This window comes from Python bivittatus, unplaced genomic scaffold, assembly GCF_059951505.1.
Source record: "Python bivittatus isolate LINGU-HERP-01145 unplaced genomic scaffold, Pbiv_v1 ctg000370_np1212, whole genome shotgun sequence".
NCBI lineage: Eukaryota > Metazoa > Chordata > Lepidosauria > Squamata > Pythonidae > Python > Python bivittatus.
The window spans coordinates 2,734,423-2,761,219 of NW_028277062.1; the positions used below are offsets into that span (position 1 = coordinate 2,734,423).

The 26,797-nt window shown below is 52.9% G+C and overlaps 1 protein-coding gene across 2 annotated transcripts; it reads right to left on the bottom strand.

Annotated features, from left to right (window-relative positions):
- Window positions 1–771: 771 nt before the first annotated feature.
- On the bottom strand, window positions 772–26,573 carry NEURL4 (neuralized E3 ubiquitin protein ligase 4). 2 transcript variants are annotated; one of them, XM_088142031.1, is made up of 29 exons: window positions 26,283–26,573; window positions 25,333–25,711; window positions 24,480–24,545; window positions 23,838–24,121; window positions 20,433–20,544; window positions 20,186–20,274; window positions 20,018–20,090; window positions 19,350–19,617; window positions 18,295–18,476; window positions 17,199–17,284; window positions 16,135–16,297; window positions 15,532–15,730; window positions 14,663–14,739; window positions 14,388–14,466; window positions 13,735–13,910; window positions 13,102–13,230; window positions 12,858–13,003; window positions 12,451–12,666; window positions 11,886–11,984; window positions 11,258–11,401; window positions 10,826–10,990; window positions 10,034–10,192; window positions 9,757–9,936; window positions 8,954–9,047; window positions 8,591–8,698; window positions 7,430–7,574; window positions 7,139–7,251; window positions 5,035–5,224; window positions 772–2,142 (listed from the first exon to the last, which is right to left on the bottom strand). In XM_088142031.1, the coding sequence occupies exons 1-29, from the start codon at window positions 26,556–26,558 to the stop codon at window positions 1,938–1,940; spliced, it is 4,602 nt and encodes a 1,533-aa protein (XP_087998157.1). In that variant the 5' UTR covers window positions 26,559–26,573; the 3' UTR covers window positions 772–1,937. The 2 variants fall into 2 exon arrangements, with proteins under 2 accessions (XP_087998157.1, XP_087998156.1); XM_088142030.1 differs by having other exon boundaries at window positions 20,186–20,307.
- Between the last annotated feature and the right edge of the window lie 224 nt (window positions 26,574–26,797).

Here is a 26,797-nt window from a genome sequence, read left to right on the forward strand (position 1 = left end):
GTGGAGCTGCTGAAGAAGACTCGAACTGGTCTCCCACCAGCTGTGCCTCCATTCATCAGCCAGCCAGCCATCCCTCCCGCGCACTTGATTATCTTGCTCGTTATGTGTGACGCACGGCTAAATCGCTTCCAGCACAAGCATCCAGGAGCCATGGTGATCTCACTGGGTTGCGACATCATTTGCACAACGATGACAGGACAAGCGCGATGCTCCTTGCCCACCCTCGCCAATCTCGTGGTCCTGATCTGATCTACTTGCGTCCCTCCGGCTGGGCTCTTTTTCCTAGCAACATCTGTCTGTTTGGCAGCTTGTGACTTACTGTTTATTCTTTATGCCCTGGTTTGGGGAGGGTATAAAATGCACAAAAATCACAGACCCTGTCTCCTCTCGCGCGAATCCCAAAGCTTGCCCGTGGGATCTGCCATTGCGAAGTCTGTGCAGCCCTCAGGTGGGTGCTACGATACAAATGCTTTCTCTTGGTCTGTTTTACTTCTACCTTTATTTTAAGCCACTCAGAGAATTCTGGATATTGGGCTGAAATAAAATAAATAAGGGAGTCAGGAAAGCTGCAGTGGGGTGGCAGCCGCTTGTGGTGATCCAGTTTGGGGGTAGCGGGAGAGTGATTAAGGACACAAACAGAAAACCAGTTGAACTGTGGTTTATAAACCCTTGGAGGGAAGGGGAACTTTTGTACAATCTTGTAACTTTTGTCCAAAAAGGGGGGGGGAAGCCATCAAAAAAACAAAACCCCCACACAGCTTCAGACAGATGTAAAAAAAAAAAAGTAAATTTTCAACAAATAAAGTGAAGAAGCAGCATAAATAGCATTTAAAATATAAATCGAAGGGAAAGAAGATGGGCACCGTGCGCCTTACATCCTTTGCCCCCTAAAAAAAATTCACATTTGTTTGACGATCAACACATCAATAAATAAAGGAAGGGGGAGGAAAATGTGTGTCTGCACACATATCTCACTGCCCCATAAACAGGGACAAGCATTTGTCAGACCGGGAGAGTAAGAGCAACAGAACTCAGAAATCTGAATAAGGTGTGCTTCTTTATGGGCACGGGGGATTATCAGTCTCACGTGGACGTGGGCAGGAGGAAAAGCGTGGGCTACCCTCTGAACACATGAAGCCCGATGCAAAATTAGGAATCCGCACCCTCTCCCCCTACTTTCCACGGAGGGCAAAAAGGGAAGCTGGCTGCATGGGCCCCTGCTAACCTCATCCCAGCCTCCTAAGAATGAACCAGGCGGGGTTGGGGGGGCAAAGGGATTAAACGCACCATCACGTATGAAGAAGCCGAGACGTCGTTAGGTCCGCCCTGGAAATCCAGAAGAGCAGCTTGGGGACGAGGGGAGGGGGTCTGGATGAGCCCCTCCCAAGCTCAGTTCATGCCTAAGTGCCTGCCAGGTGTCACCGTCAAGGAAAAAGGTGAGGACCCCCCCCAACCCCTTGGCCCAATCTGTTCCCAGGGAAAGAGGCATCAATGCTAGGAAAAGTGTTTCAAACCGCAGTGGGGTGGGACAGGAAGGGAAATGATGTCAGTATATAGAAATCCCCGGGGGTTCCAGAAAGAGCCCCCCCGGGTCCAAAATTCAACAGTCCTTTTGTGGCAACTACATAACCCCTCCTTTCCCAACCCCGACTCATGCTCTTAACAGTCTCCCAGCCCCCCTCCCCTTTAGCTTGTCTTGTCTCTGTGCAAAAGAAAAAAAAGGAGGAAAACAGCTCCCACAGGCAGCCCCCCTTGCCCCCCCACTAGAGCTCTCCTCTGAGTCTCTCCAATCCATCTGGCATGCCTGCTGGCCGTAAAAGAGCCCCCCCAGACACGCCACTTCCACCCAGTCTGTGCGCCATCGCTGAAGGTCAGGCCACGGGGAGTGCGGGTTTTTGGCAAAAGCTGCTGCGTCCCCCGCGGAGGGCAGGCCGGTCTCACTCCACACGCACGAGGAGCCCGAACAGCACAGTAGCACCTTTCTCCTTGGTGACCCACTCGATCTCGGCACTGCTGAAGCGGGGGTCCACGGGCTCAGAGGCCACCAGCGACGGGGGGCACACCTTGTAGGAGCCGGGACGCACGCACACCTGGAAGGCCACCTGGGCGGAGTGCTGCCGGTGGGACTTTGGGTCTTTGAATCTGGAAACGGAAGAGGGTTCTTTGACTTTCTTTCACGGGAGGCGGGCTGGTCCAAGGCCCTAAGGATGACCACTAGCAGGTCAAACGGAGGCCTGGTCAACCTTGGGTTTTGGGAGGGAGGGAGGGAGGGATGGGGGTCTCCGGTTCATGCTCCACCCCTCCCCTGGTGATAGCCAGAGCGCATCTCTGACCATACGTAGGTTTGCCACCAGCCACTGACAAGACAAGATCTTTGCAGGAACCTGTTCGGAGATGTCCACCATCCCACCTTCAGTGGCTGCTTCCAGATTAACCTCATGCAGAGTTTTGGATCATTTCTCCCATTTTCTGATATTTTACAATAATAGTTTGTACTGATCGTATTATAGTAGCATATTTATTAGTAAACCAGTGAGTACTGATAAGTATAATATACATAGGACTTCCGGGGAAGCAACGGCGGACTGAAGACGGCTTTGTTTTTAGTGGAGCCGACCACCGTGGCAGAACAAGGAGCTGACGAATGGATCGGCACCTCGAAATTCCTCTCTGGATAAAGGGGAGGAACTGGGATCACCCGTAGTGCTCCATATAGATGCTCCCCGTGACAAGACCATAAAACAGCGGGTTTCCGGCGGGTTTTAGAGCTCCAGGAGCCGGGAGAGTTGGCTTTGCCCAAGCTGCGGTTTGGAGCCTTCAGCGGGACACTGAGTTTGCCCACTTCCTCTCTTAATCACTTCTGGAAATGGCTCATAAATTGCTTTTTGGATACTAAGAACCTTCAGAAGGGCAAGTGATTCTGTGTGATTCTCCTTTAATCCTCAGTGAAAGAAGTTTCATGTAAGTTTAAGAACTTAAACAAAAAAAATTATTTGGAAATAAGCAGCAAAAGGGTGATTAGATTAGTTAAATTTGTTTACATTTAAATAAATGTAAAGTTACAAACAGCCTAAGGGGCCAGAATGACTGGAAGTAAGATTTTGAAACTAATTATAAGAATCCTTCCTGTGGTTTATTTAAAATCCTATTAAAAATATATGAAGATTTTGAATCTAAGTGTAAGAAATCTTTCCATGGGAAAATGTTGTGGATTAGAGAAAAACATGGTAAGAGGAGAGACCTTGAAGGCTGCTTACTAGAGGCAACCAGAAACGGCTAAAGATTATAATTAAAGGGGAAGACCCACTAATACAGAATGGAGAAAAGTATTTTAACTTTGGAAAAATTCAAGGATATTTTGGCAACAATGTACTCAGAACTTTCTCTTAAGATTGTCTGCTACTATAAAAATGGGTTTAAAAGAGGAGACAGAAGAGGATACAACTGAGAATCAGGCTGTTTTGGATATGGATTTAAAAACGACAGGATACATTGACAAAGATGAACACAGGATTTGCAAATGAAACCGGCTGATATTTTAACAGCTAAAAGGGACACACAAATAATAAATCAGGAGAGTGACTTGGACAACTTCTTATTTTGGACTTACAAAAGAGATGTGTTACACTGATGAAGGAATTCCTGAGAAAAGATAAAGAAACAATGAAAAGAAACCAGCTTTTGGGACACTACTTAAAAGGAATAAACATCAAGATTTTCAAAAACAAAAAGACTATAAAGTTGGCTTATTTTACCAAGGTTTGTTTGTTTATATGTATGTTTTTTTCTAGTAGCTTTTAATGGGTTTTTTCTTGACCAGGACTGAAGGACGAGGCTTTAAAGATTTGTTTATAGATAAGATATAGGAAGAAGATATTTTTTTGTTGTATTTTTTAGAAAAAAGTTTTAAGCTATGGAAAGTGTTAAACTTGTGAAGGAGTTTCTGAGAGGAGACGAAGAGAAAATGATAAGAAATTAATTTGTGGGATATTATTTGAAGGGATTAAAGTTCAAGATTTTCAATATGTTGTTTCTGGTAACTCTTAATGAATTTTTTCTTGATTAGGTTTGAATGACCAAGTTTTTAAGATTTGTTTATAGATACAAGATATGAGAAGAAGAGATTGTTGTTGTATTTTACAGAAAATGGTAGGTTACTCAGTAAAGGAAAGGAAAGGATTATGAAATTGATTTACTTGTTTAAGGTAGGTAGGTAGGTTGGTAGGTAGATAGATAGTTCTGGCAAATCTTAATAGGCTTTTGCTGATCAAGACTGAATGATGAGGCTTTAAGACAATGCTAATAGATAAAAAGATGAGAAATGGGATGAAGAGACTTTTGGTTGAAACATTACAGAAAGTGATAAGTTACTGAAATTGTATTTGTCTTGATGAAGAGGGAAGCCATTTCTTTATATATCTTTTTTCTTTATCCTTTTCCCCCTCCCCCCGTTTTCCTCTCTGTACTGTTTTCTTTTTTATATTTTTCTTAGTTTGTATTAGTTTTTTATCTTCGTCTTCTTAAACTTCAATAAAAACAATTATATAAAAAGTATACTAGGTACAGTATATTGTATTCCCCCACTTTTTCAGGTTTCTTTTTTGTTTTTTTCTTGTCTTTTGACTTGGTTTCTATTTTTCTTCTTCAAGTTTGAAGATTGTTGTGTTAAGGGTGTATGTTAAGAATGTAAAATGAAAATAAAGAAATAAAAATTCTCCCCCGCTCAGCTTTTTGTGCTTCCAGACCTCTTCCAGACCGGGAGTGCCTGCGGGGGGGGTGGGGGGTCAACAAAGGCAAGAAGGTGGCCGCAAGGGCACCATCCAAGTCCCGCCTGCGTGTGCGTGCGCACATAAAAACTAGGCAGAACGCCAACTGCACCGCCACGGCTGCCATCTTGACCTCTGTGGCGCTCCCCGGCAGGCACCCGTTGTCCGCTCTCGTCCGCTGCTGGCTGCAGAGCCAACCGGGAAGACGAGAGCTGCTCCTGCGTCCTGCTCTCCCGTCTCCCCCCAGCTTGCCCCCCGCAATACGTACTGCACTTTGGTGGCGAAAGGCTCCAGCCCCGCGTAGCGCAGCGTGGGGGACAGCAGGACGTGGTGGATCTCCTCGCGCCCTTGCACGCTGTTCTCCTCCGCCTCGAGGTACCCCCCGTTGCCGCTGCTGCCAGTGCCCCCTCCCTGTGGGTCGGCCTTCACCGGGCGGCAGCTTAAAATAGACGTGCTCCCTGCAGGGGGAGGGAGAAGGGAAGGGTGCCGTGGCGTTTCTGGGGTGGGGGGCTGAAGCGCTGACACGTGGTAGGAGCAGGCTCCCCATGGCCAGTCCCAAGACGACTAGAGAGCCAGCCGGTGGGGCTGCTCCCACCACCCCACTGAGCCTCCCAAGAGGCTGCCTTCCAGCTCGCACCCCTCTGCCTTCCCCTCTGGGGGCCGGGCAGCCTCCCCAAAGAGAGCCCTAGCTGCCATCTTCCTTTTGGGGTCTCTCCAGATCCTGGTGGGCCCCAAATGCTGCTCTACAGCACCTTGCTTCCTGTTTATGCGGGCCTTTAAATCAAGGAAGCTAAAACAAAAAGAACCAGCCGAAGCGGGGAGAGGTGCTCGTGGCTGGGCGGGCGCTGGTGGATGCCGCGATCAGGATGCAGGTGGAACCACATTAGACGGGGCTCCCCCCCCGCCAATCCTCTCTGCCAGCTCCAATTCTATAGGCCGCGAGCAAATCCTGGTTGGCTAGACCTCTGACGGTGTCCTTAAGAAGTTCTTACTTTACATGTGTGCTAGATTGTTAATATCCTGCCTTTCCTTCAAGTGGGGAAACACCAAAGGAAAAAAAAGCAGTGGCAGAGGCCCCCCATTTGTTGCATCTCGCACCCCGAGTAGCTCCTGCTACAAGCTGGAAGGGCCTTCTGCTTATTTCCTTGCAAGGCTCGGACTGACAGATAGCGTTTAGTACCTGGAAGCGGGGCAGAATTCCTTCCCATGGCCACAAAACCTTGGACCAGAAATAATGGGCTTATTATTTATTATTATTAATTTCATTACATTTGATATGACTGACTAGTCCAGTAGACTCCGGCTGGTTCAGCTTGCAGCTACCTAGATTTTGTCTACATACAGGTGGTCCTCATTTAACGACCACTCGTTCAGTGACCGTTCAAACTTACGACAGCAATGACTGAGTGGTAGTTACTACCGCTCCTCGTACCTACGGCTTTGATTTGTGACCTTTCCTGTTGGCTTCCAAAGAACAGAGTCAATGGGGAAGCCGGCAGGAAGTTGCAAGTCGCGGTCATGTGGGATCCTTGCTTCATGACAGCAACGAGGAGTGCCATCACTAAGCGGCGCAGTCATGTGGTTTTTTGACTTACGACTTCGTCACTTAATGATGGAGTTTCTGGTTCCAATTAGCATTGTTAAGTGAGGACTACCTGTATAAGGAAAAGCTTCAGACCTTGTATAGTAAGTTCTGTATATCTATTTGTCTCTGGAGGTTTTAAGAGGTAGCTGGACAGCGACTTTTCAAGATGGTTTGACTGGTTTTGGACTAGCCCAGTGTTTCTCAAACTTGGCCACTTTAAGATGTGTGGATTTCAATTCCCAGAATTCCCCAGCCAGCCATCTCAAAGTGGCCAAGTTTGAGAAACCCTGGACTGGATGATTCTCGGGGTCTTGTCCAACTTCACAGTTCTATGGCTCAGGAGCTCAAGACAGCATGCGTAGTGTTCCCTCCTCCACAACAACCCTGCGACAGATGCTGGGGTAAGAGAGAAAGACCACCGAGCCACACTCTCTCTCAATCCAAACCTTGCAAGGGAAACAAGGGGAAGGCCCTTTCAGCTTGCAGCTGATGCAACTGGTTCAGCTTGGCCATCAAATCAGGGGCCTCTGCTGCTTTTTTCTGGTTTCGTTTTGGTTTTGTGCCTTCAAGTCAGCCTTGACTCCGGGCGACTGCCTGGACTAGTCCCTGCCTTTTCCCTGGCAAGGTTTTCGGAAGGGGTTTGCCCCGGCCTCCTCCCTGGGGCTGAGGGAGGGGCTGCCCGAGGTCACCCAGCTGGCTTCGTGGCTAAGGCGGGACTAGAACTCACAGCCTCCCGGCTTCTAGCCCGAGGCCTTCACTGCTCCCCCAAACTGGCTGTGCTGCTTACCTGGCACCAACTGTCCTTGATCCAACATGCGGCGCACGGCTCCGATGCTTGTTCCATGGTAGGCCATGTGCCACTTCTTAGAGGTACTGGCCACTTCCAAACGGGGGTTCACTCTGCAAAAAAAGCCGGCGGTGGGTGGAAGGCCTACGGTCCGGGAACCGGGAGGAGGGAAATCCTTTCCCTAAAGCTGCTTTGTAACAGCTTCCGCTGCTCCAACGGCGGCACAGCCCACACCTCCGCAGCTTCTGCCGTCCCACGCGAGAGGCCACCTCGTTCCCACCCGGCTGGTACCTGAGGTTGAAGCGGCACCACCCAAAAGGCAGGGCGTAGTCCCGGGGAGGCTCCCCCCGCTTGTAATAGGCCTCGTCGCCCCGGAGCTTGTGGCAAGACTCGCAGTAGCAGAGGCTCAGCTTGGGGTCTTCTGCAAAATAAGCCTCTGGGGAAAGATCGGGGAGGAACCACGTTAGGAAGGCGGCCCAGAGAAGCTGTGCATGTTCCAAGGCAGAAACAAGGCTCTCAGATGTCAGAGCGCAATTAATTTTATTTTATTTTTTTGTGGGATGTGTGTTTTTTTTAAAAAAGGAGTCTTTTTTTCTAATCCTTAATATTACTTAGTTGGGAAGATTTAAGCAGCAGTGGACCCGAAGGGTAAATCAAGAAGCGTACGTTTTTTCAGCTATATGTACCTAAGTGTCTGTGTGTGTGTGTGTGTGTGTGTGTGCGTGTGTGTGTGAGAGAGAGATAGCATATCAATATGGTTTGACTTGCCAGTTACAAATAATTAGGGGAAGATCTAGGCTATAATGGAGGGAATATGGGTGGCATAGACATTTAATAAATAAAATAATAAATAAAATATAAGATCGTTTCAGAGCTCCGGTTTCTGCAGTCGCAGGAGGCCTAGCCCCGTCTGTTCAAGTACCTAGGTTTGGTTATTAGCCACTCAGAATTCTATGGTATAAGAATGGTGGCCATATAAACCTTTTATGTCGCTTGATTCTGTGCCATCAAATCGTTTTCGACTCCTGGTGACCACATAGTTCTTCGTGACAAAAATCTTTTAGATAGATAGACCGACCGACTGACCAGAGACAGGCAGACCTGGAGAGTTTTTATCTTTTCCCTTCTTCTAAAGTAGGGGTTTTCAAAATTTTTAGGGCCACAGAACCTGTCAGTTAAAAAAAAATTCTGGACCCTTTGATCAGGAGGCAAAGCTCTAGTGATAGAAAATTGGCTGTGAACTTTTTATTTTGCTCTTAGACACTCATCGATCCCCACCAAGTTCTAGTCTCCCGTGGAAAACGGAAAAACCTTGTTTTGAAACACATACAAATATACGGGACACAAACTCCTACTGGTTCCCTTCCTACAACCGGTGTGTGCGGAGCATGGTGTACAAAGGGGATGGATTTGCATAACGGCATTTTCTTTCCCATGGAGCGTAAAGCTCACCTGGCAAGAGAAGCAGGTCCTTGAAGCGTGCGCAGAGGGCGTGATACTCGCAAATCTTGGTGGGGTTCAGGTCCACGGGAGGGGTCCAGCACACGCTCTCCTTGATACCTGGAATGTAGAAGGCAGGTGCTTGTGGGCTCCTGTGCAGGTCAAGAACTGAGGGGAGGTGAAGCCCGCATCCTCTAGGGAACATGTTCCTCAAAGTCAGAAGATCACAGAAACCCCCAAATCCTAGGATTGCAAGATGATGGCTGAACTGCTAGCAATAACCAAGCTGACCTCATAAACCCAGGTCAAACAAGGATTCTGAATGGAGGAAGTGGAAGGACACCGGGCTCTGACCACCGGAAACATCGTGCTCACCGTCCACCATGTCGGCCTTCTCCATGTCCCCCTGGCCTTGGGGGTCGGTGCCCTCTGCTCCCACTGCAGGAGTGTCATTGGTCATAATGGTGACCTAGGAAAAACAGAGGCAATAAGGGAGGAGGGGTCAGATCCCTGGAGCAGCAGCAAGAAAACCCTTTTTCATACAATGCCCTGGCTGAGGAACGGTGCTCCACAAGGTACTGGATCAGGCTTGCACGTGAGTTTAGGGCAGGGTTCCTCAACCTCAGCAACTTCAAGATGGGTGGACTTCAACTCCCAGAATTCCCCAGCCAGCCATGAGTTGAAGTCCACCCATCTTGAAGTTGCTGAGGTTGAGGAACCCTGGTTTAGGGGGCTTCTGGTCCCTGTCTTGGGCGGAGAACACATTCGCTCTGCTAGACGTAGCCTGCAAAGCCAGAATGGGGTTTCTTCAAGCCACAGCTTGGTGCAGTGGGGAAACCCAGCCAGCAAAGGGCTGCAGTGGCTTTTCATAAGGTGGCGAGGCCAGTCAACACCTAGGAGAACCTTGACAGGAAGGGGAGAGGGAGACTGGAATCAAGACAAGCTGGACCTTCTCAAGGGGGATGGGGCCAGTCTGGAAAGCAGTGGGGGTGGCAAGAAGCTCACGCTTAAGAGCATACGGCTGGGCTCTAAGGGAGCCTTCGAAGGTGAACAATTTAACCCCGGAGGAAGCGTGGCCACCTTGGCAAGGTTGCAGTATTGTCTCTTCTTCCTCCTCCTGCCGCTGCCGCCTCTTCTCCACCTCAAGCCACCTCTTCCCCTCCTGGATGGCCCCTCACCTGCTCGCACTGCCCGTAGAGATCGATCAGCACATAGCAGGGACTGGGGATGTCTTGCGCAGCCACGCCCTGGTCGATGCCATTGATGTACAGGTGAAGGCAGCCGCTGGCGTCCACCAGGACCCCCAACAGCGTCCCCTCGGGGCAGGTGTCCAGGTTGGGGCCGTAGTTCTCGCAGATCTGCAGAGGGAGGGTAAGCGCAGGGCTCGGCTCCCCAACCGTGGACACGCTTCTCCCTCCCAGCACCGCCCTCTGCGCCCAGCCACACGCCTTGCACCTTGAGAGAGTTGTGGAAGACTGAGTCGCGCTGCAGCAGCCACGTGGAGCGCTTGAGAGAGCAGGCTGTGGCCGGGAAGTTGAGCCGCTCTGGAGAGCTGCCAATGACGCCGAGAGAGAGCGAGGCGGTCCACTGGGGGTTGAGGGAGTCTATCTGGAACTGGAAGAAGAGGGGCAGATCAGAGGGGAGCCCTGAGGGAGGGGAGGAGGAAACCATGGAGAGCCCCCTGCCCCTGGAAAGAGGGGCTCCCCCATGACACACTTGGGGCCCTTACACGACCCTGCAGCCCCTTGCTCTTTCTAGGAGGACACGGTGCCAGGCAAGGATGGGGTATCCCTCAAGTGCCAGCCCCAAGTGTCCCAAAAGGATCGTGCACTGGGAAGCCCGCTTGAACCCTGGTAAGCCAGGAGAATGAATTAAAGTGAGCCTTCGCCCCTTGGTGCCCCTCCGACTGAGAAAGGCAGACAGAAGGGCAATCTAGCCAACAGCACTTGTGGAGGTTACTGCCAATCAGGGGGAGCGGGGGGCACTCTGCCCACTCCTGTGCCTGCCAAACAGAAGGGCGGCATCCGGGCTCTCCTTGCAAGCCTCTCTCTTGGAAGCGGAGCCCGTTTACGCTGCCATCATGAGAGAGGTTGCCAGAATGGCTCAGCCGTCTCCCTTCCGCCAGCACCAGGCAGAAGCCCCTCCCTGAACTGCCCCCTCCCCTCAGAAAACCAGGCTTTTCCCACGCTAGCAACGCCCTCGCCAGGGCGTTATCCAGAGTGGTGGGAGCCCAGGCCCCCCGCCCACCTGGAACAGCTGCTGCTGTGGCAGAGGGGGAGCCACCACCACAATGCCCTGGTTGTAGCTGGAGACCCGAGTGGCCGTCAGGTTGCCGTTGGACAAGAGGATGTTTTTGCCGTGATTTTCAAGGAATTCCATGGAAGAAGTCACAGAGGGCATATCGTTTTCACACTGAAAGACAGAAGGTGTGTGGGGAGGGTGTCATTCTTTTTTAAAGGACCGGCCATATCTGGGCCTTTTCCTTTCCCAACCGGTCCTGCTCGGCCCCTTAACCAGCTTCTTTGTCTCAGCAGACATTTCCTCCGCTCTTCCCATCTGCTCCCCCAGCCCTTGTGGACGAGCAACGTTTCTCCGAGAGAAAAATTAAGGTTGCTCTGCAGGCTGCTTTTCCAGCCGCTTTCTCAGGCACGTTCAAAGAACAGAACTGGGAGCACGGACCGGCGTGGGCTCTTCCTCCTCTTCGCTGTAGGGCTCCGAGGTGACCGAGGGCGGGTGGGTGCCCTCTGCCTCTTCCAGCATGGTGGAGCTGACGATGGAAACCGACGTCACCCGGCCATAGAGATCTAACACCACATAGACATTCTGAGAGCAGAGGAGGCATGGAAGAGAAACAAACCACGAAGAAGACATTTCTTGATGGAATCGCTTTAAACTTTGCTTGTCGTCCCACCTAACTCTACGGCTCCCTCCAGCCCTTTTCTTTCCTTCCATGGAAAGGCACAAGAAGCCTTTAGATCAGTGTTTCTCAACCTTGGCAACTTTAAGACACGTGGACTTCAACTCCCAGAATTCCCCAGCCAGCATGCTCTCTATCCAGCCCAGCTTCCCAAAAGGGCAGGGGGCTGTCTGCAGCATCATCCCCCAATCAGGTGCCCTCCAGCTTTCAGGCATGTTCCTTGCCAATGTGGTCTCCAGCCACCCCAGCCTGTCTGCGGGCATCAGATGGGAACAGGCTGGTCTGTGAGATGTGAAAACAACTGCCCTCTCTTGCTGGGGCTTCTCTGCAAATGCCACATTGGCACATCCCGCTGGAGCCCTTAGCCAGCACAAGTTTTGGGCCTTTTACCTTGGCCACGCCAGTCGCGGCCGGCCCCATGTCCTCTCCGTCGATCAGCACGTGCATGGTGTCGTCAGTGCAGTGCTTCACGCCCACACGGCTCCCCACCTGGAGGACAAGCGAGGTCACTGTGGAGGCGGCAGAGCCAGTCGCTCCTGACTCTTGAGGGCAGAATGGGCAGAAGGGAGGGGGTGCCCGAAGCCGGTGGCCTAGAGGCGACGGGGTGGGAGGGAGCAGCGCCCCCACAGAAATGGCGCCAAAGCCAGAGCAATGAATGCTTGGAAGCTCAGTGCCAGCTGAGCACCAGCAAGAGGTGCTGGGGGAGTTGCGCTAAGGCTCCTCTGTCTGGAAGTCTGCAGACCAAGTTGCATTGTCTGGGCTGTGTCTGCATGTAGCGCTAAGCCACGATCTGGCTTATTTGGCCCAGGCACAGCGGCTGGGTCAACCCACCACGTCTAAAGCAAACCACAGCTTAGGGAGATATGCAAAACCAGCCTTCTCACATCACAATTTTGCTTTGGTTGACCTTCACCTGGGCACCCTCCCAGCCTTGGGTTCCACACCCCGCGCTCACCCCGAGACGCTCCAGAGAACACCCATAGTTCTGCTTCTGCAGGATGCCGTTGCGCCGGACCTCCGAGCCCGTCACCAGCCAGGTCACCTTGGCACGGAGCTCCAAGACAGAGGAGGGCAGCCCTGTGGCCATACAAGAGGCATCTGAGGGCAGCAGAGTGGTCAAACCCACGTGGACTGACCCAGACCACTTTTCATCCAGCTCGTCTATCTTCACCTAGAGAGACAAAGGGGAGGCAGGAACGTTGTCCTTTGAGTGCGCTGATGCCCTCAAGACGGCGCAGTTCAGCACAGCTCGCTCTTCCCTGGCGCTTCACGGCCGTCTCCATGGGGCACCCCAGCAGGATGGGACTCCCAGACAGACTCCTGCTTTGGTGCTTCTGGACGACCACGGTAGCAGGGCCTCACCTCGAAGATTTCATCCGTCTTCAATTCCTTCATGCTGAAGACGATGCCGTGGCAGAAACCGGCCACCCGCATGGCCCGGCACCCATCGTCCTGGAAGGCCACGTTCTTGCCGCAGCTGCTGTGGAAGCGGTGGGCCACCCCAGGAACTGCAAGGCAAGGGCGGAGGACAGGCGAGGCAGTCAATGGTGCCTCGAGGCTTGGGGGCAGAGGCTCTTTCAAGGGGCTGGAGCCCTTGGCTTCTCACCTGGGGAGTGGATGGGGAAGGATTTCTCCGTGATGTTGCTGGTGGAGAGGCTGTTGTCCAGGGGCCCGGTGGAGCTGGTGATGGACACCTGGACGCACTGGCCGTAGAGGTCGACCACGGCATAGACCTCTGACATGTGTGGGAGAGAGTGGGGTGAGTGTGGGGCAGAGGGACCCATCCCCACCCACCCCTCCTCCTCACTTGCATCCACAATTCCCCGAAGACGTTCCCTCCCACAGAGGAAGGGAATACCGGTGGCATGACAGGCATAAGGTTCTTCCCCACATTTGTCATGTCTCTCTGCAAAGCAGCTTCCAGAAGAATCCCCAACTTGCTGCCCTCCAGATGAAGGGGGACTGACCTTTCCAGAATCCCCCAGCCGGCCCCCTGGTCTGCTTTCCACCCATGACTCCTCAGGCACCACCCCTTTTCGGGGGCTGCAGAAAAGCAGCCTTCTGGGTGCTTGATAATTCTCACTCCCAGAATAATCAGCCCGGTGCCCCCAGACCCTTTCTCAAGTGCTGCGTGGCCCCTGCCCAGAGCCAACCCTCCAGATTCATCCTTGGCCTGCCGATTCTGCCATCCTGTCCGTCTTTCCTCCCGCCCCCCTCGAGCTCCAGCTAATGGCCTCACCCTTCCCTGGGGGCAGCCCCGAGCAAGCCACTCCCTGGTCAACGCTGTTGATGAAGTAATGCAAGTCCCCTTTGGCTGTGCGCATCATGCCGATGCGCGAGCCAGTGGTCAGCGAGTCCAAGTCACAGCCATAATTGTTACGCATGGTGTTTCCGTCCTGCATGATGGCGGTGCCGCTAGGAGGAGAGGAAGGGAAGAAAACTCTAGCGGCTGCCACCACCGCCCTTTCCAGGGAAGCAGTGCCATGAAAAAAAGGGCGGGGGCTTTGACTGTGCAGACGCCATCTTGATTGTTTTGCCCCCTGCCCCCGTGGACTTCAGAAGAGCCCCAGAGAACAGGGCCAAAGGCCTTTGGCTCCCTCAGCAGCCAAGCAAGGCAGGAGGACTCAGAGCCTCAGGTTCCTCAGCGTCTGAGATTCAGAGCCGTCTGCCCTGCGGGCGAGACGATGCTGCTGCGGTCCTTCCAACGCGGTGACTCTGTGGCTGCTGCCATCTGGAGTAAGGGGCCATCAACAGCTTCCTCCCCACAAAAGCCCTCTTGGCACACTGCAGTGCATCGCCCCCCTGCCAACATTCTGCAGTGGGCCCTTCCAGGAAGGGCTGTTTTGTCTGTCTCTCCACGGCTAAGATTAGTCGCCCTCCCTCTTTGTTCACCTCAGCATCCAGGTATCGTAGTCAATGTCTGTCATGGTATTGGGAAATTCCAGGTCCTCTGGACGGATGGCGGTGACGCCTGGGGAGAAGGATGCCAAAAGCGCTAAGCGGCGCTGTCCCTCTAGGCCAGTGTTGTCCAAACTTGGCCACTTTAAGATGAGTGGACTTCAACTCCCAGAATTCCCCAGCCAGCAAAGCCACTCATCTTAAAGTGGCCAAGTTTGGACAACACTGCTCTAGGCCTCTGCTCCCCCCCGTCTCTTCCGCCCCCTCACCTGCTTCGATGGAGCCAGACCAGCGATCCACCATCTTCTGGATGACGATTTCAAAGAGTTCACCATCCCGGAGGGGCCTGTGGAATACAAGGGGTGGTTGCAATGAAAGCCATTTGGGGCTAGCTTTCTCCCAGAATGGTGCAGCGTCTGGCTTCGTTGTGATGGTTTATTTCATTTATTATTTATTAAATTAATGCACGCGGCTTCCCCCTCTCGCAAATGCGACTCTGGGCGGCTAACAGCGCATTAAAACAACATTAGCAAAATCAAGACCCAGCAATAGCCCGAGGATGAACCCACAGGACCATCAACTGAAACCACTCAACGGGCCACTGAACCTCCCGACTCCAGGCCCTGGAGCAAATCGAGGTCTTCAGTGCTTTGCGGAAGGAGAGGAGCATTCAGAGAACAAGCAGGCCCCCAGCATGGCAACCAGGAGAAGTTTAGAAACTCTGAAAGTTTGGGGCAAACGGCCTGCTGCTGCTTCTGGACCAGAAAACGATGAATGGCAACCCAGCCATCATAGTCTACGAATCTGGCCTGTTTCCTCTAACTAAAGTTAAGAAGGGTCTTTGCCATTATCTGGGGCCTCTTCAAATAGGCTGGCAACATCGCTCCCTCTGCGCACTCATGCACGCCCTCCACCAAAGCTGTGCTCTACAATGGAAGGCATTCTTCCTTGTTCTCTAAAATGGGGTGGGGGTGAGAGCTCCGAAGAGACAGAGGTCATCCACAGCCACCCAAGGGGCAAGGATCCCTCCCATTGAGACCCCAGGCTCTGGCGCTCTGATCAACCCAACCCCTGCTTCAGAAACACTCAGCCCGCAGGGGAGGAGGGAGGAAGCCGTCACCCCGTGCCCTTCGCTGACCGGTTGGAGATGACGATGGCGTCGTTGAATTCACTGCGGCAGTTCTGGCGCAGGGCGGTGCGCCCCCCGTTCGTGATGATGGCATTGTTGCCGTGCAGGTGGTGGAAACGCAGGTCGCTGCCCGAAGCCACGGAAGACGGGCTGCTGGGGGACAGTTGGTTGTTTCCCTCCGAGAGATCGTCGGGAAGAGGAAGAAGATCTGGGAAGGAAGCAGGGCGTGGCCCACCAGTACAACACTTGCGCCCCCCTCCCAGAGACCAACCCGCCCCCAAGGCAGGCGGAGGGACCGCCGACGTATGCGTTTTGCTGCTCAAGTCCAAAGCCAGCACGTGAGAAACTCACTGGGTTTCATGAGTTCCTCATGAACCTGAAGGGGAGGTGTGTCCCCTGCATAACCGTATCCCTGGCCATCTGGATACGCCCCTCGCTCTTCTGGATGGGGGCGTCTTCCTGCATTTTTGGTGCCCTCTCTTTTCCTGGCTGGTTGTAAATCAACTTCTGACTTCCTGGCTGCTGGGTTTCAAAATAAGCCCAAGCTCCTTGTTCCTGCCCCAACCCCGTTCCCTAGCGCACCCCAGCCCCGCTTCTGTCTGCGTCCGTTACCTGTGTCATCCACGATGGTTGCTTGGGCCGCCTGCCCGTAGAGATCCGCCACGGCGTAGATGTTTGGTGGGACGTTCCAGGCAGCCGGGCCTTGCGCCACGCCATTGACAAAGAAATGCAGGGTCCCGTCCTCCTTCCGCACAACGCCCACGGTGTCGCCTGCCTGAGTAGGGGGGGAGGAGGGGACAGCCCCAGAGAGGGCAGGCGAAGGAAAGCTGAGTGGGTGCAGACCGCTTCGTTTCCAGTGCGGAGGCCCTGAACGTCTGACGGCCAGAACTATGGCCGCTTCTAACCTTAAACTCTGCTCTGGGGCCGCTGGGCTGCAGCCCCCCCCGCTAGAGGCCCCACAAAAGGAAACGGCAAGAGGCGGGGCCTGGGCCATTCGCATCTGCCTCTTCCTAGAATCGGATGCAAAGCAAATCCCCGTGATCTCTTCTGCTGTGCTCCAGTCTTTTGTCCGCACATCCTGCCCTGCCCTCCTGTTAACTTACCTTCAGCTGATTCTCCACCACTCCTGTCCCTGCCCCTCCCTCAAAGCACCTAATCTCTCCAGGTCTCTGCAATGGCCGCTTCCACCCAATCACAGCCCTTTACAGGTAGTCCTTACTATCCAACCACAATAGAGACTAGAATTTAGGTTGCTAAGCAATTTGGTTGTTAAGCGAAACACAGCTGATTTTATGACCTTTTTCACAATGGTCGTTAAGCAAATCACATGGTCGTTAAACAAATCCAGCTTTCCCAATGGACGTTTTTTGCTGGAACTCACTTAACCACCATGTGATTCGCTTAACAACCATGTGATTCACTTAATGACCATGGTGATTTACTTAATCATAAAAATGTGGCAAATCGTGATCACATGACAGTGGGGGGGTTGTAAAGTGCTTTTCCTAACGCTGTCGTAACTCTGGACTGTCGTTAAATGAATGGTGTTAAGCGAGGACTACTTGTATTACTCTTTCTTGAAGACAGTTCTATAATTCTGCATCGGATGCCACACCATGTTCCCCTTCCTCTGCCTCATAAACATTTTTCTCTCCCCCGGGCTTGCCCCAGCTTACCTTTAAGCGATCCAGGTTATGGCCATATTCATCCAGGATGGTGGTACCATTGTGCATCACCCCATTCCCGGTCATCATCCAAGTTCCTGCATGAGATCAGCCAAGAAGCACCCCATCAGTGAGGCAAGGATGGAGAACAGCCCTTTACCAGACAGCTTGTTCCTCCTTGCTCTCTCCAGTTGGTTGGTCTAGTTTACTCCTCACCAGGTGGAGAGAGCTGAGGACCATCACAGAATGACTTGAGAGCGACGAGAAGGAAAGCAGGAGCAAAGAGATTTGAAAATGGTACAGTTCTGGTGACCCCGTTTTGGAAAGGGCACTTTAGCAGTGGAAAAGAAAATCACAAATGATCCTGGGGTCAGGAACACTGCAACTCATTTTTTGTTTAGAAAAATCAGCCACAAAAAGGGGACATTAAAAGAGGTTTATGAAATGATAAATTATTGTGTAATTTGGCCCCTTAGCTGTAGATCCACAATAGAACCGGGAAAATATGCATTTCTTTATACTCTGTGGATTTCGTCCATGGATTTCCTTCCTACAAGATGGGGAATGACCTCCAACTCAGACTGCTTTAAAAGTAGAGCAGATGACTTCATGGAGGAGAAGGACACGAACAGCCATGAGTCACTGCAACAGCTGTATCATATCTCAAGGATCCCTCTTGCTCTGTTCACACAGCCTTCCTTCCCATGGCAATCAGCTCAGTAGAATGAGGCCAGCCTGATCCAGCTTCAGGAGAAAGATGATCAGTGCTTGGCGGGCCTCTCCAGGACAAGACTGGCCCTGTTCTACAAACCAAGATTCCCTGGTCAAGGCACAGAACCATGTTTGGTTACAGCCTCTTGTTTAAGCTGGAACTTGCCCCAGGTTTCCAGCCCTCATGTGCAAACATGGATATCTGAAAGTCTATCAGCCCTTTCTGATTGTCTCAAAACTGCAGGAAAGTGGAGATGTGAAGGTTTTTGCTATTTTTCTCAATTCTCTCTCCTCCCCAAGGCTGGAAAAGCAAACATTAGAAGACAAAAGCACAATGTCCCTGGATGAGACTGGTGCGCCAAGACCCTGTCCGAGATGCCCGGGTTGTGGTCCTCACCTGACCGCAGGTTGGTCATGGTGGATGGCAGCTGCAAGTACGTGGGGTTGTGGGTGGTGACGCCAATCTCAATGGAGCCAGCCCATTTGTCCACCATCTTGTCAATCCGCACCTGGAAGACCTCGCCATTCCGCAGTGGCCGGTTGCTCAAGACTACTCCGTGGTTAAAGTCGTCCGTGGCACTGTACAGGCAGGGGAGGCAAAGGCAGAACTCTAGCTTAGGGCTGCTCTTGGGATGGTGCCCATCAGACCAGGGCTGGGAGGCAGAACAGGGGTAGCAGGACAAGACCAGAGCGCAGAGGCCCTCAACAGGAGGCATCTGGGTAACGTAGAATGGAAAATGGGCTGGAGCTTGGATGTAAGTTTTCTTGGGCCGCTGCTAAAAGCTGCAGGATGCCATGGACCATTCATAAACATTCTAACAGTGCAAGGTGTGAGCAATGGGATGTAGACAAATGGTTGAAGTTCTACAAGGACAGGCAGAAGTCCATTTCAAAGAGAAAACTTCAAACAATACAGGTAGTCCTCGCTTAATGAAAATAAGGACCAGAAAATTGGTCATTAAGTTGAGCAGGCGTTGAGTCACCATGTGACTGGACCCAATTTTATGACCATTTTTACAACAGCTATAAAGCAAATCACATGGTCATTATGTGGTCGGTAAGTGAATTCGGCTTCCCCAATGGACTTTTTTGTCAGAATTCGCTTAACGACCACATAATTTGTTTAATAACCATGTGATTTGCTTAACAACCATGGTGATTCATTTTACGACCATCGTAAAAAAGGTTGCAAATTGCGATTGACTGTGGGGGTGGTGTGACAGTTTGCAATGGTTGTAAGTGCAAGTACAGGTCATAAAGCACTGTTTCTGAAGCCACTGTAACTTTGAAACTTTGTTAAATGAACGGTTGTTAAGTGAGGACTACCTGTACTCCAACCAGGAGATTTGCTAGAAGGACAGGGATGGGTGAGTGGGAACAGAGGATAAGAGACAGAGTGACCAAAGGCTAAAAGAAGCAATGAACTAGAGCAAGGGCTATTAAGACACGTACTGAGGCCGTAGTGCCGTCCGTCCCTCGTTGATGATGGCAGCTTTCTGCCCGCAATTTGGGTGGAAGAGGAGACGTTCCAGCTCCGGCTCATTGCCCGCTGCGTCGATGGCCCGGCGCCCCACATCAGGGGAGAGTGCCCTCATGATGGCGTTGTTGCGCCGAAGCCGGTCGCTGTGATTATGGTTGTGCACGATGGTGACCTTCACGGCCATGCCGTAGAGGTCCACCACACCGTAGACCACCAAGGGGGTGAGGGTGGTGGCAACGCCTGGAAGGAGGAGCGCGTCACTGTCACTTGACTCCCCCCAACAAGAAAAAGAGTGATCTGCTCCGGAGGGGAGGAACAAATGTGGCAGTTCAGCCAATTCTAACCTTGTCATCAAGGCTGGCTTGGTAAAGTAATTAGTGGTGTTACTCTACTCATTACTCCTGCCACAATGCCCTGATTGGCTCACCCCGTGAGGGTCCCTCTTCCCATTTCTTCCTCCCCAAGCTCATAGGCAACCCACCCAAAGAAGACCAGACTGACTGTCCTATTGCTCCTTCCTCTTGATGAACATAACCCATTCTCCCCCTTCCCTTCAAGACCCATAAGCCTCCCCAGCCTCTGCTTTGGTCTCTGAATCCCCAAAAGGCCTGCACCATTTCGTGTTGAGGACTGTGCCCACCTTGGTCAATGCCATTGATGTAAAAGTGAAGGGCGTTGTTGGACTTCCTGGTCAAGCCAATGTGGTCACCTTCCTGCGGGAAGCAGAAAGGCAGGGGATGGGAGGTTACTGGAGGGCGTGTCCGAAAGGGGGGAGCCGCGACTGGTGGAAGGGGGATGTCCTGCTCACCTGCAACTCATCCAAGCTGAATTCACAGTATTCCCTTCGCGTCCCTTTGCCGTTTGTCAGAATGCCACAGCCACTCATCATGATGGTTCCTTCATGGTGCGGATGGAGCATGACAAGAAGAACTGAGTGGGGACAAGGGGCCAGCTGATGGGACTTCCCCCCCCCCGGTGCTTCTCCACAATTCAGCACTGCAGACCCTTTCCAAACCTGTCAGGGTCTCCCCCTCCCACATGAGCAGGGAAGTCACCTGAGCGCAGGTTAGTCATGGTGGCCGGATACTCCAGGTTGTTGGGATTGTGTGTGGTGACCCCGATTTCTATGGACCCCGACCACTTATCCACCAGCTTGTCAATTCGGATCTAAAAACAAAATTGGCACCTTTAATTCCTTTGCACACCGGACCTACTTTCCTTTGCAGCCTGAAATCTGCCTCCCCCTCTAAAAAGCTCCAGAACTCCCCACCAGTTGTAATTCGGTACCTGTGGAGATCCCTGCCCTGGGGTAGGAAGGATGCTCTAGTCAACCTCAGGACCCAGAAGCTGAATTCTGCACAGTATGTACCGCACCCCAATTCTTGAAAAATATTGGAGAGCAATCCCATGTCCCTCCCCGCCCAACAACTATGTGGAATCTCTTTCATTACTCCTGGTCAGCTGGCGCAGCCCATTCGAAGCTACCCTTGAGATAAGCCCGGGCTGGATTTAACTGCCAAGAGTTCACCTTAAACTTAATGTTTTTCACTGCCGGACTGTTTCCCAGTTCCCCCTTTGTTCTCACTCTTATTATTCTCTTTTAATAAACATCTTGCACTGTGGATTTGAGGCTTAAGAGCTAATTTCTGGCAATTCTGAACTGGGTCTTTCCTCCAGTTGCCACACTTCTTGGAACTCCTTCTGGGTCTATTTCTTGGTGCCTATGAAGAAGTGGGGGGGAGGAGGAAGAGGAGAAGGAGGAAGCATCTGTTGCCCCAGAGGGATGCATCATTCTAGCATTTTTCCCTTGGTGGTTCTCTGGTGGCCCATCATGTCCATGTCCACATGCCCTGACTCAGAGCAGCCATTCCGTCACCTTCAGCCACTGCTCCATCAGTACCAAGGGAAGCCTCCCAATGGCCTTTCAAAGGCGTCCCTATGTGGGGTAAGCCTGATGAAATCCAATAAAGGCATTTTCAAGCCATGTGGGTATAACTGTGGGTAGCTGAAGATGTAAGTAGTAAAGAAACAAGAGCAGGGTATGAAACCCCTGGCAAGCCACCCTCCGCTTACTCATGGTTAACTGGCTGAGCCAGACTAATTATCAGTGAGCATGAGACAGGAACCTGGTCAGTGTCCCTAAATCAACACAAAGTTCCCCTCCCATATTCACTTTCTCTCAGTTTGGCAGAGACTTAAATTCAAGGAAAGGCTTGATGGACAGCGAGAGTTTCTATAAGCTGTGAGAAGGAAGTTGAAGTAGTGGGAAAAAAATGCAATTTTGCATTCTCATGATTAAAATGAGCAATTACCCACTTGAAATTTATCTTTGTTTATAGCGTAGTCCTCCTCTGACTATGGATGAATGCAGAACTTGTTAAAATTTATTGGGACTTATAATAAGAAATTATATTGTTGTTGCTTAAATAGATTTATCTGTATGCAATTGTTGCAACACCATTACTTATTTCACCTAAGCGCTCTAATGCACTATTCTGAAAACTAAGCTTTGTTGTAGCAAAGTATAGACTAAAATGTAAGTAGACCTTTACTTCTTAACCGGCTTTCTTACATCTGGATTCTCCGATCAATAACCAATTTGCTGGAGATCTGATCAAATCACAATAAAGTTCTGGTTTAACGAACTATCGCTGTACTGCAAATTTTAAACAGTGGGCCTAGGATGCAACCAACCGCCAGTGAGAATCCAAGGAAGAGCCATCCAATGCAATGAGGGTTACATCAAACCAAAATGACAACCGGGTCAGGCCTATGGCACCGAGAGACAGACATCTACACAAACGTTGACCTGGCATCCCATTTTCTTGATGCTCACAGGTAGGCCGTTGAATTCCATCTAACTCTAGGCCTTGGGTCACTCTTTCAAGATGGAGAGAAGAACCATTCAGAGTTCTTCATGACTTTCTTTAACTTACAGAAAAACTTTCCTCTTCTGTCTTCCCTAGTGATGGCAGAACAATTCAAATTCAAAACACTCTTTGAGTTCAAAAGAGCTGTTTCAACCTGGCCCAAAGCGATCTGACGTTGAAACGGGGCTGTTCTGAGCTTGAAATACGTCTGCAATCATCAGAGCCGTGTTGGAACACTTCAGGGAGAGTCACAACAATCTAATTTCAACTCAAAACTTGGCATTTTTCAAATGTGGAACATTCCTATTCTTCCCCTTCCTCTACATTTTTGGTATTTTCACCTGAAAAGGCTGGAATGAAAAATAACAATAATTCCCAGAAGCATAAATACTTAGAATGCTTAAGGATACTTTTGCTGGGAACAGGGTTAGCAAGGATCGGAATTTACTATCCTTTTCCCAGATTTGAATTGTTCTACTTTTTACCCTTGCTTACGATTTTAATAAATTACACAGCAATTGCTTCATTGCGTCAATGGCGTTACTACTGTATGAATCAGGGTGTTTAGGTTACTGCAAAATGTATTGATCGCTTTACACTCTGTTATCTCTGCTTGACTGACTTGTCAGTAGCTTTCAAACGTATTGGAACAATAACAAAATGGAAACTGATTTTCTTTTGGGGGCAGTCCTGAATCCGTTACCACCCTCCATCAGCAACTGGAGCAAGACGGATGAAAGGAATAAAAAAATCCAGCTCCCTTCCCTCAAGCATCTGGTGACAACCCAGATTATTTTCTAGGGAAATGGTTGACCATGACTTCCCACCTAGCCTTCAACCCTTAGATTTCCTAGTGGTCCCCCATCCAAGTATTAAGCAGATATCAGAGAAAGGCCTGCTTGGGGCTGCCTCCCAGCAGGGACGCCCCTCTATTTGTCCTCAGGGGTATCCAGTGACCACATTCGCTACGCAAAATCCCAACACAGGATGAGCTCCCGACACACTTGTGGCTTCGTCCACGTCTCTCGGTCTCTCACGTGCAAATAACGGCGGGTTTTGCAGAATGCACTAAATTAAAACACGTTGGCTACTAGCATCTCGGCCACTGGATTTGTACACCATGAACAAGCCATTCACAACTCAGCAAAGGCAGCCCTGTAGTTAATCCTTGTTCACTATCTGCAAACCACAATATTGGGCTAATTTCATCAATCACAGTTTAGCTAACTGCAGGTAACAATGCTGTGGAAACAATGGCTAGGGCCATGCTCCACCAGGTTGGCGAAGGACCTAGCAGCCCTATTCACACAACACACTCCGCTTGGCTAGGTTTTTGTGGACTCGCAAGTTGTGCAAGCCCAGCTGGTTTGGTCAATTCATGTGCAAACCCAGTCAAAGGGTTAATTCAGACCACGCCTGATTAACCCATGGGTTTGTGTGTTGTGAAAACACAGCGGATGCATAATGAAGTAGCAGCACACACCCTGTGAGCTAGACTCAACCCTTGGAGTTTTTTTTCGGGGGGTGGGGGAGAAGGCGGGGGGGCCTTGTCTTGCCAAGGTGAAGCTGGACGGGCCAGGAGCCCCTTACCTCAAACATCTCATTGTCCCGCAGCGGGCGGTTGGTCATGACCACTCCATTGTTGAACTCGTCCAACGGCCGGCGCCTCTCGGCTGTTTTGTTGTTGTTGCTCAGCTTGATCAGCGTGCCGCACTTCTCGTGGAAGAGGAGGGCGTCGTTGGAGGTCATGGGCGGGGCCCCACAGGGGGGCGAGTCCGAGGGGGGGCTGCCCAAGTTGACGTTCAGCAGGCTCCCGTTGTAGGCAGACAGGATGGCATTGCTCACAACCTCTGACAGCTCCATGCTGGAGAAGCCTGCAGGTGGGGGGGCAGTGAGGGCCAGGTGGAAGTCAACCCGCTCAGCTTGGATGCCAGCAGCCCTTGGCTCTGGGGTGCCCGTTTTCTGAATGCCAAGGGCTTCTGCCGGGAGCAATTCCCCCCCCGGCCTGTTGGCATCATAATAGAGCAGCTGGCCCCTGGACCAAGTTAAGCTGGGGTGATGCCAACCCAGCCGCTGTGGCTCATTCAAGAGACGAACAGATCAGGGCTTAATATCTTAAGTGAAGACTGCCAGGGCACCCCCTAAAGCAGCAAACAATTTTTTTTTCCCCCATCCCTGCATCTTGACTTGCTGGTCTTTTGCACCAACAGGACAAAAAGTGGGGAGGCTCACCATTCTCCGATTCCAGGCTGCTGGGAAATTTATCTGGCCGGGTCTGATTGCAAGGCGGCTCCAGAGCTACAGAGGGGTGGGGGGGGGGCAAGAAGAAGAAAGGCTGGGAGGAGTGCTTCTGAGAGCAGCCACAGGGCACCATGCCCCGGGATCAGGCCAAGAACTCCTCTGGGTCAAGGTCTTGAAGGGGTAGCCAAGAACCCCACAAAGGGATTAAAGAGAGGTGGATTCCCTCAGAATGCCAGAAGAGAGGGTCCAGGAGCCTGTGGTTCAGCCTGTCATGGGAACCCCCCAGCTGCTGGTGCCCGCTGGACGCGTTGGACTCCAGCCCACAAAACGTAAGGGAGCCCTGCCTCAAGGCCAGGGCCCCGCAGGGCCAGCGCCTGCAGCCAGGCGGCCCACGAGGGGAGGCGGGATGACACCCTTTTCCACTCCCGCTTCCCAACAGCTGGTATTTAAGGAGGCAGCAAAGTGCCCAAAAGGCTAGTAGCCGCGGTGGCTCGCTCCTCCGCACATCTGTCCAGTCCCCTTCGACAGCTGTCTAAACTGGCCTCCTTGCCGAGGGCACCAAAATCCCTACCTTGACTTCACCTTGTGCAGAACACCCTTCGTTCCATCAGTCCCAAATCACCCCATGTTGGCTTATGACAGACAATCCCAAATTTGAATGCCGTGAGATGCGGAGAAAAACGTTTGCCCACGCTTTCTGCACCGTTTTATACTTCTCTATCATTCACGCGTGGCACTAAGCCGCGCTGCGGCCGGCCGGCCTTGCTACTTTTCTGCCCTGCGCTTAGCGCTTCTCAACCATCTGCCACAACCGTTCTCCTCTTTCGGGGACGCTCCCAAGTACCTTCATCGTGGGCAGCTCCCTCCTCCGCTTCCTCCGGGTTGCCAGGCACCACAGTGATCTGGGTACACTTGCCGTACAAGTCAACCACAGCCCAGACGCGGGGCGGGATGCCGGTGGCCGCCACGCCGCAGTCCTGCCCGTTGACCCACAGGCGCAGCTCCCCGCCGGCTGTCCGCTGAATGCCCACCCGGTCGCCTTCGCCCAACTGATCCAGGTCTTGCCCGTACTCCTCCAAGATGGAGCGCCCGTCGCGCAGCACCGAGCAGCCGGAAATGATCCAGGAGCCCCCCTTGAGGCCGGTGGCGCTGCTGGGGAAATCAAGGTGGTTGGGATCTAAGGCCGTAACCCCAATCTCGATGGAGCCACTCCAGGAGTTGACCTGCACGGCAGACAGAGGGGGAGGTGGACAAAGATTCCTGCAGGCGGCGCTGGCACAGCCGGCTCCGGCCAGACCGTCCTCGGACCGGGGCCATTCCGGAGGGCTTGGACGAGTCGGGGTGGGCGAAAGGGTGCTTCCGCGGATCGGGGGGCAGGGCGCTCCCCCAGGCTGGGCCTCCGCCGCAGACTCCGCGGGGCTTCAACGTTTCCGCAACCCCCGTCCTGGGGGACCCGGAGTCCCAGCCCGGCTCCCTCCCCGTCTCCCTCGGGGGCCCCCTTTTGCGTCCCGGAGAGCCGCGACCGGCCGCTGCAGCGCGAGAACCGGCGAAGGGAAAGGACCAGGCGGCGGGGAGGGGGGGCATCCCCTCCCCTCCCCTCCCCTCCCCTCCCGCAGCCCCCTCCCCTGCCAGCCCCAGGCTCTGCCCCCGCAGAGGGGGAGGGCCGCCCCGCTGCCTCGGCCTTCCCCGGGACCCCTCCCCACTCCCGGCTCTGCCCCTCCAGCCCCGTCCCCTGCGACCCCCGCGCTCCGCCGCCGCCCCTCGCGAGCCCCGGCCCCCGCCCCCGGGCCTCACCTTGCGGTCGATGCGGACGGTGAAGACGGCGCCGGGGGCGAGGGGCTCGCGGCTCAGCACCAGCCCGTGGTTGAACTCCTGGCCCGGCTGCGAGCGAGCCGCGCTGCGCCCGCCGCGGGACACCGTCACCAGCCGCCCCGTCCGCGGGTGCAGCAGCGGCAGCGGCGCCCCCCCGGCGGCCCCGCTGCCCCCGCCGCCGCCGCCGCCGCCCAGCATCCCGCCCCGACCAGGCCCCCGCAGCAGGGCGCCCGGCCGCGCTTTACGGCAGAGGGGCATGTCGCCGCCGCCCCGCTTGGCGGCAGTAGGGCGCCGCCGCGCTTGACGGCCGCGCCGGACGACCGGCCGCTGCGCCTGGCGACGCCGCCGCACTCGACGGCAGGAGAGCCGCGCCGCGCTTGACGGCCGGGTGGCCGGGCGGCCGCTCGCTCGCGTGCCCGGGGTCTACGGCGGCCGTGCTCGCCCGAGGGCTGAGGCCGAGCGAGCCGTTGCCAGCGCGAGGACGGCGGAGCCGCAGC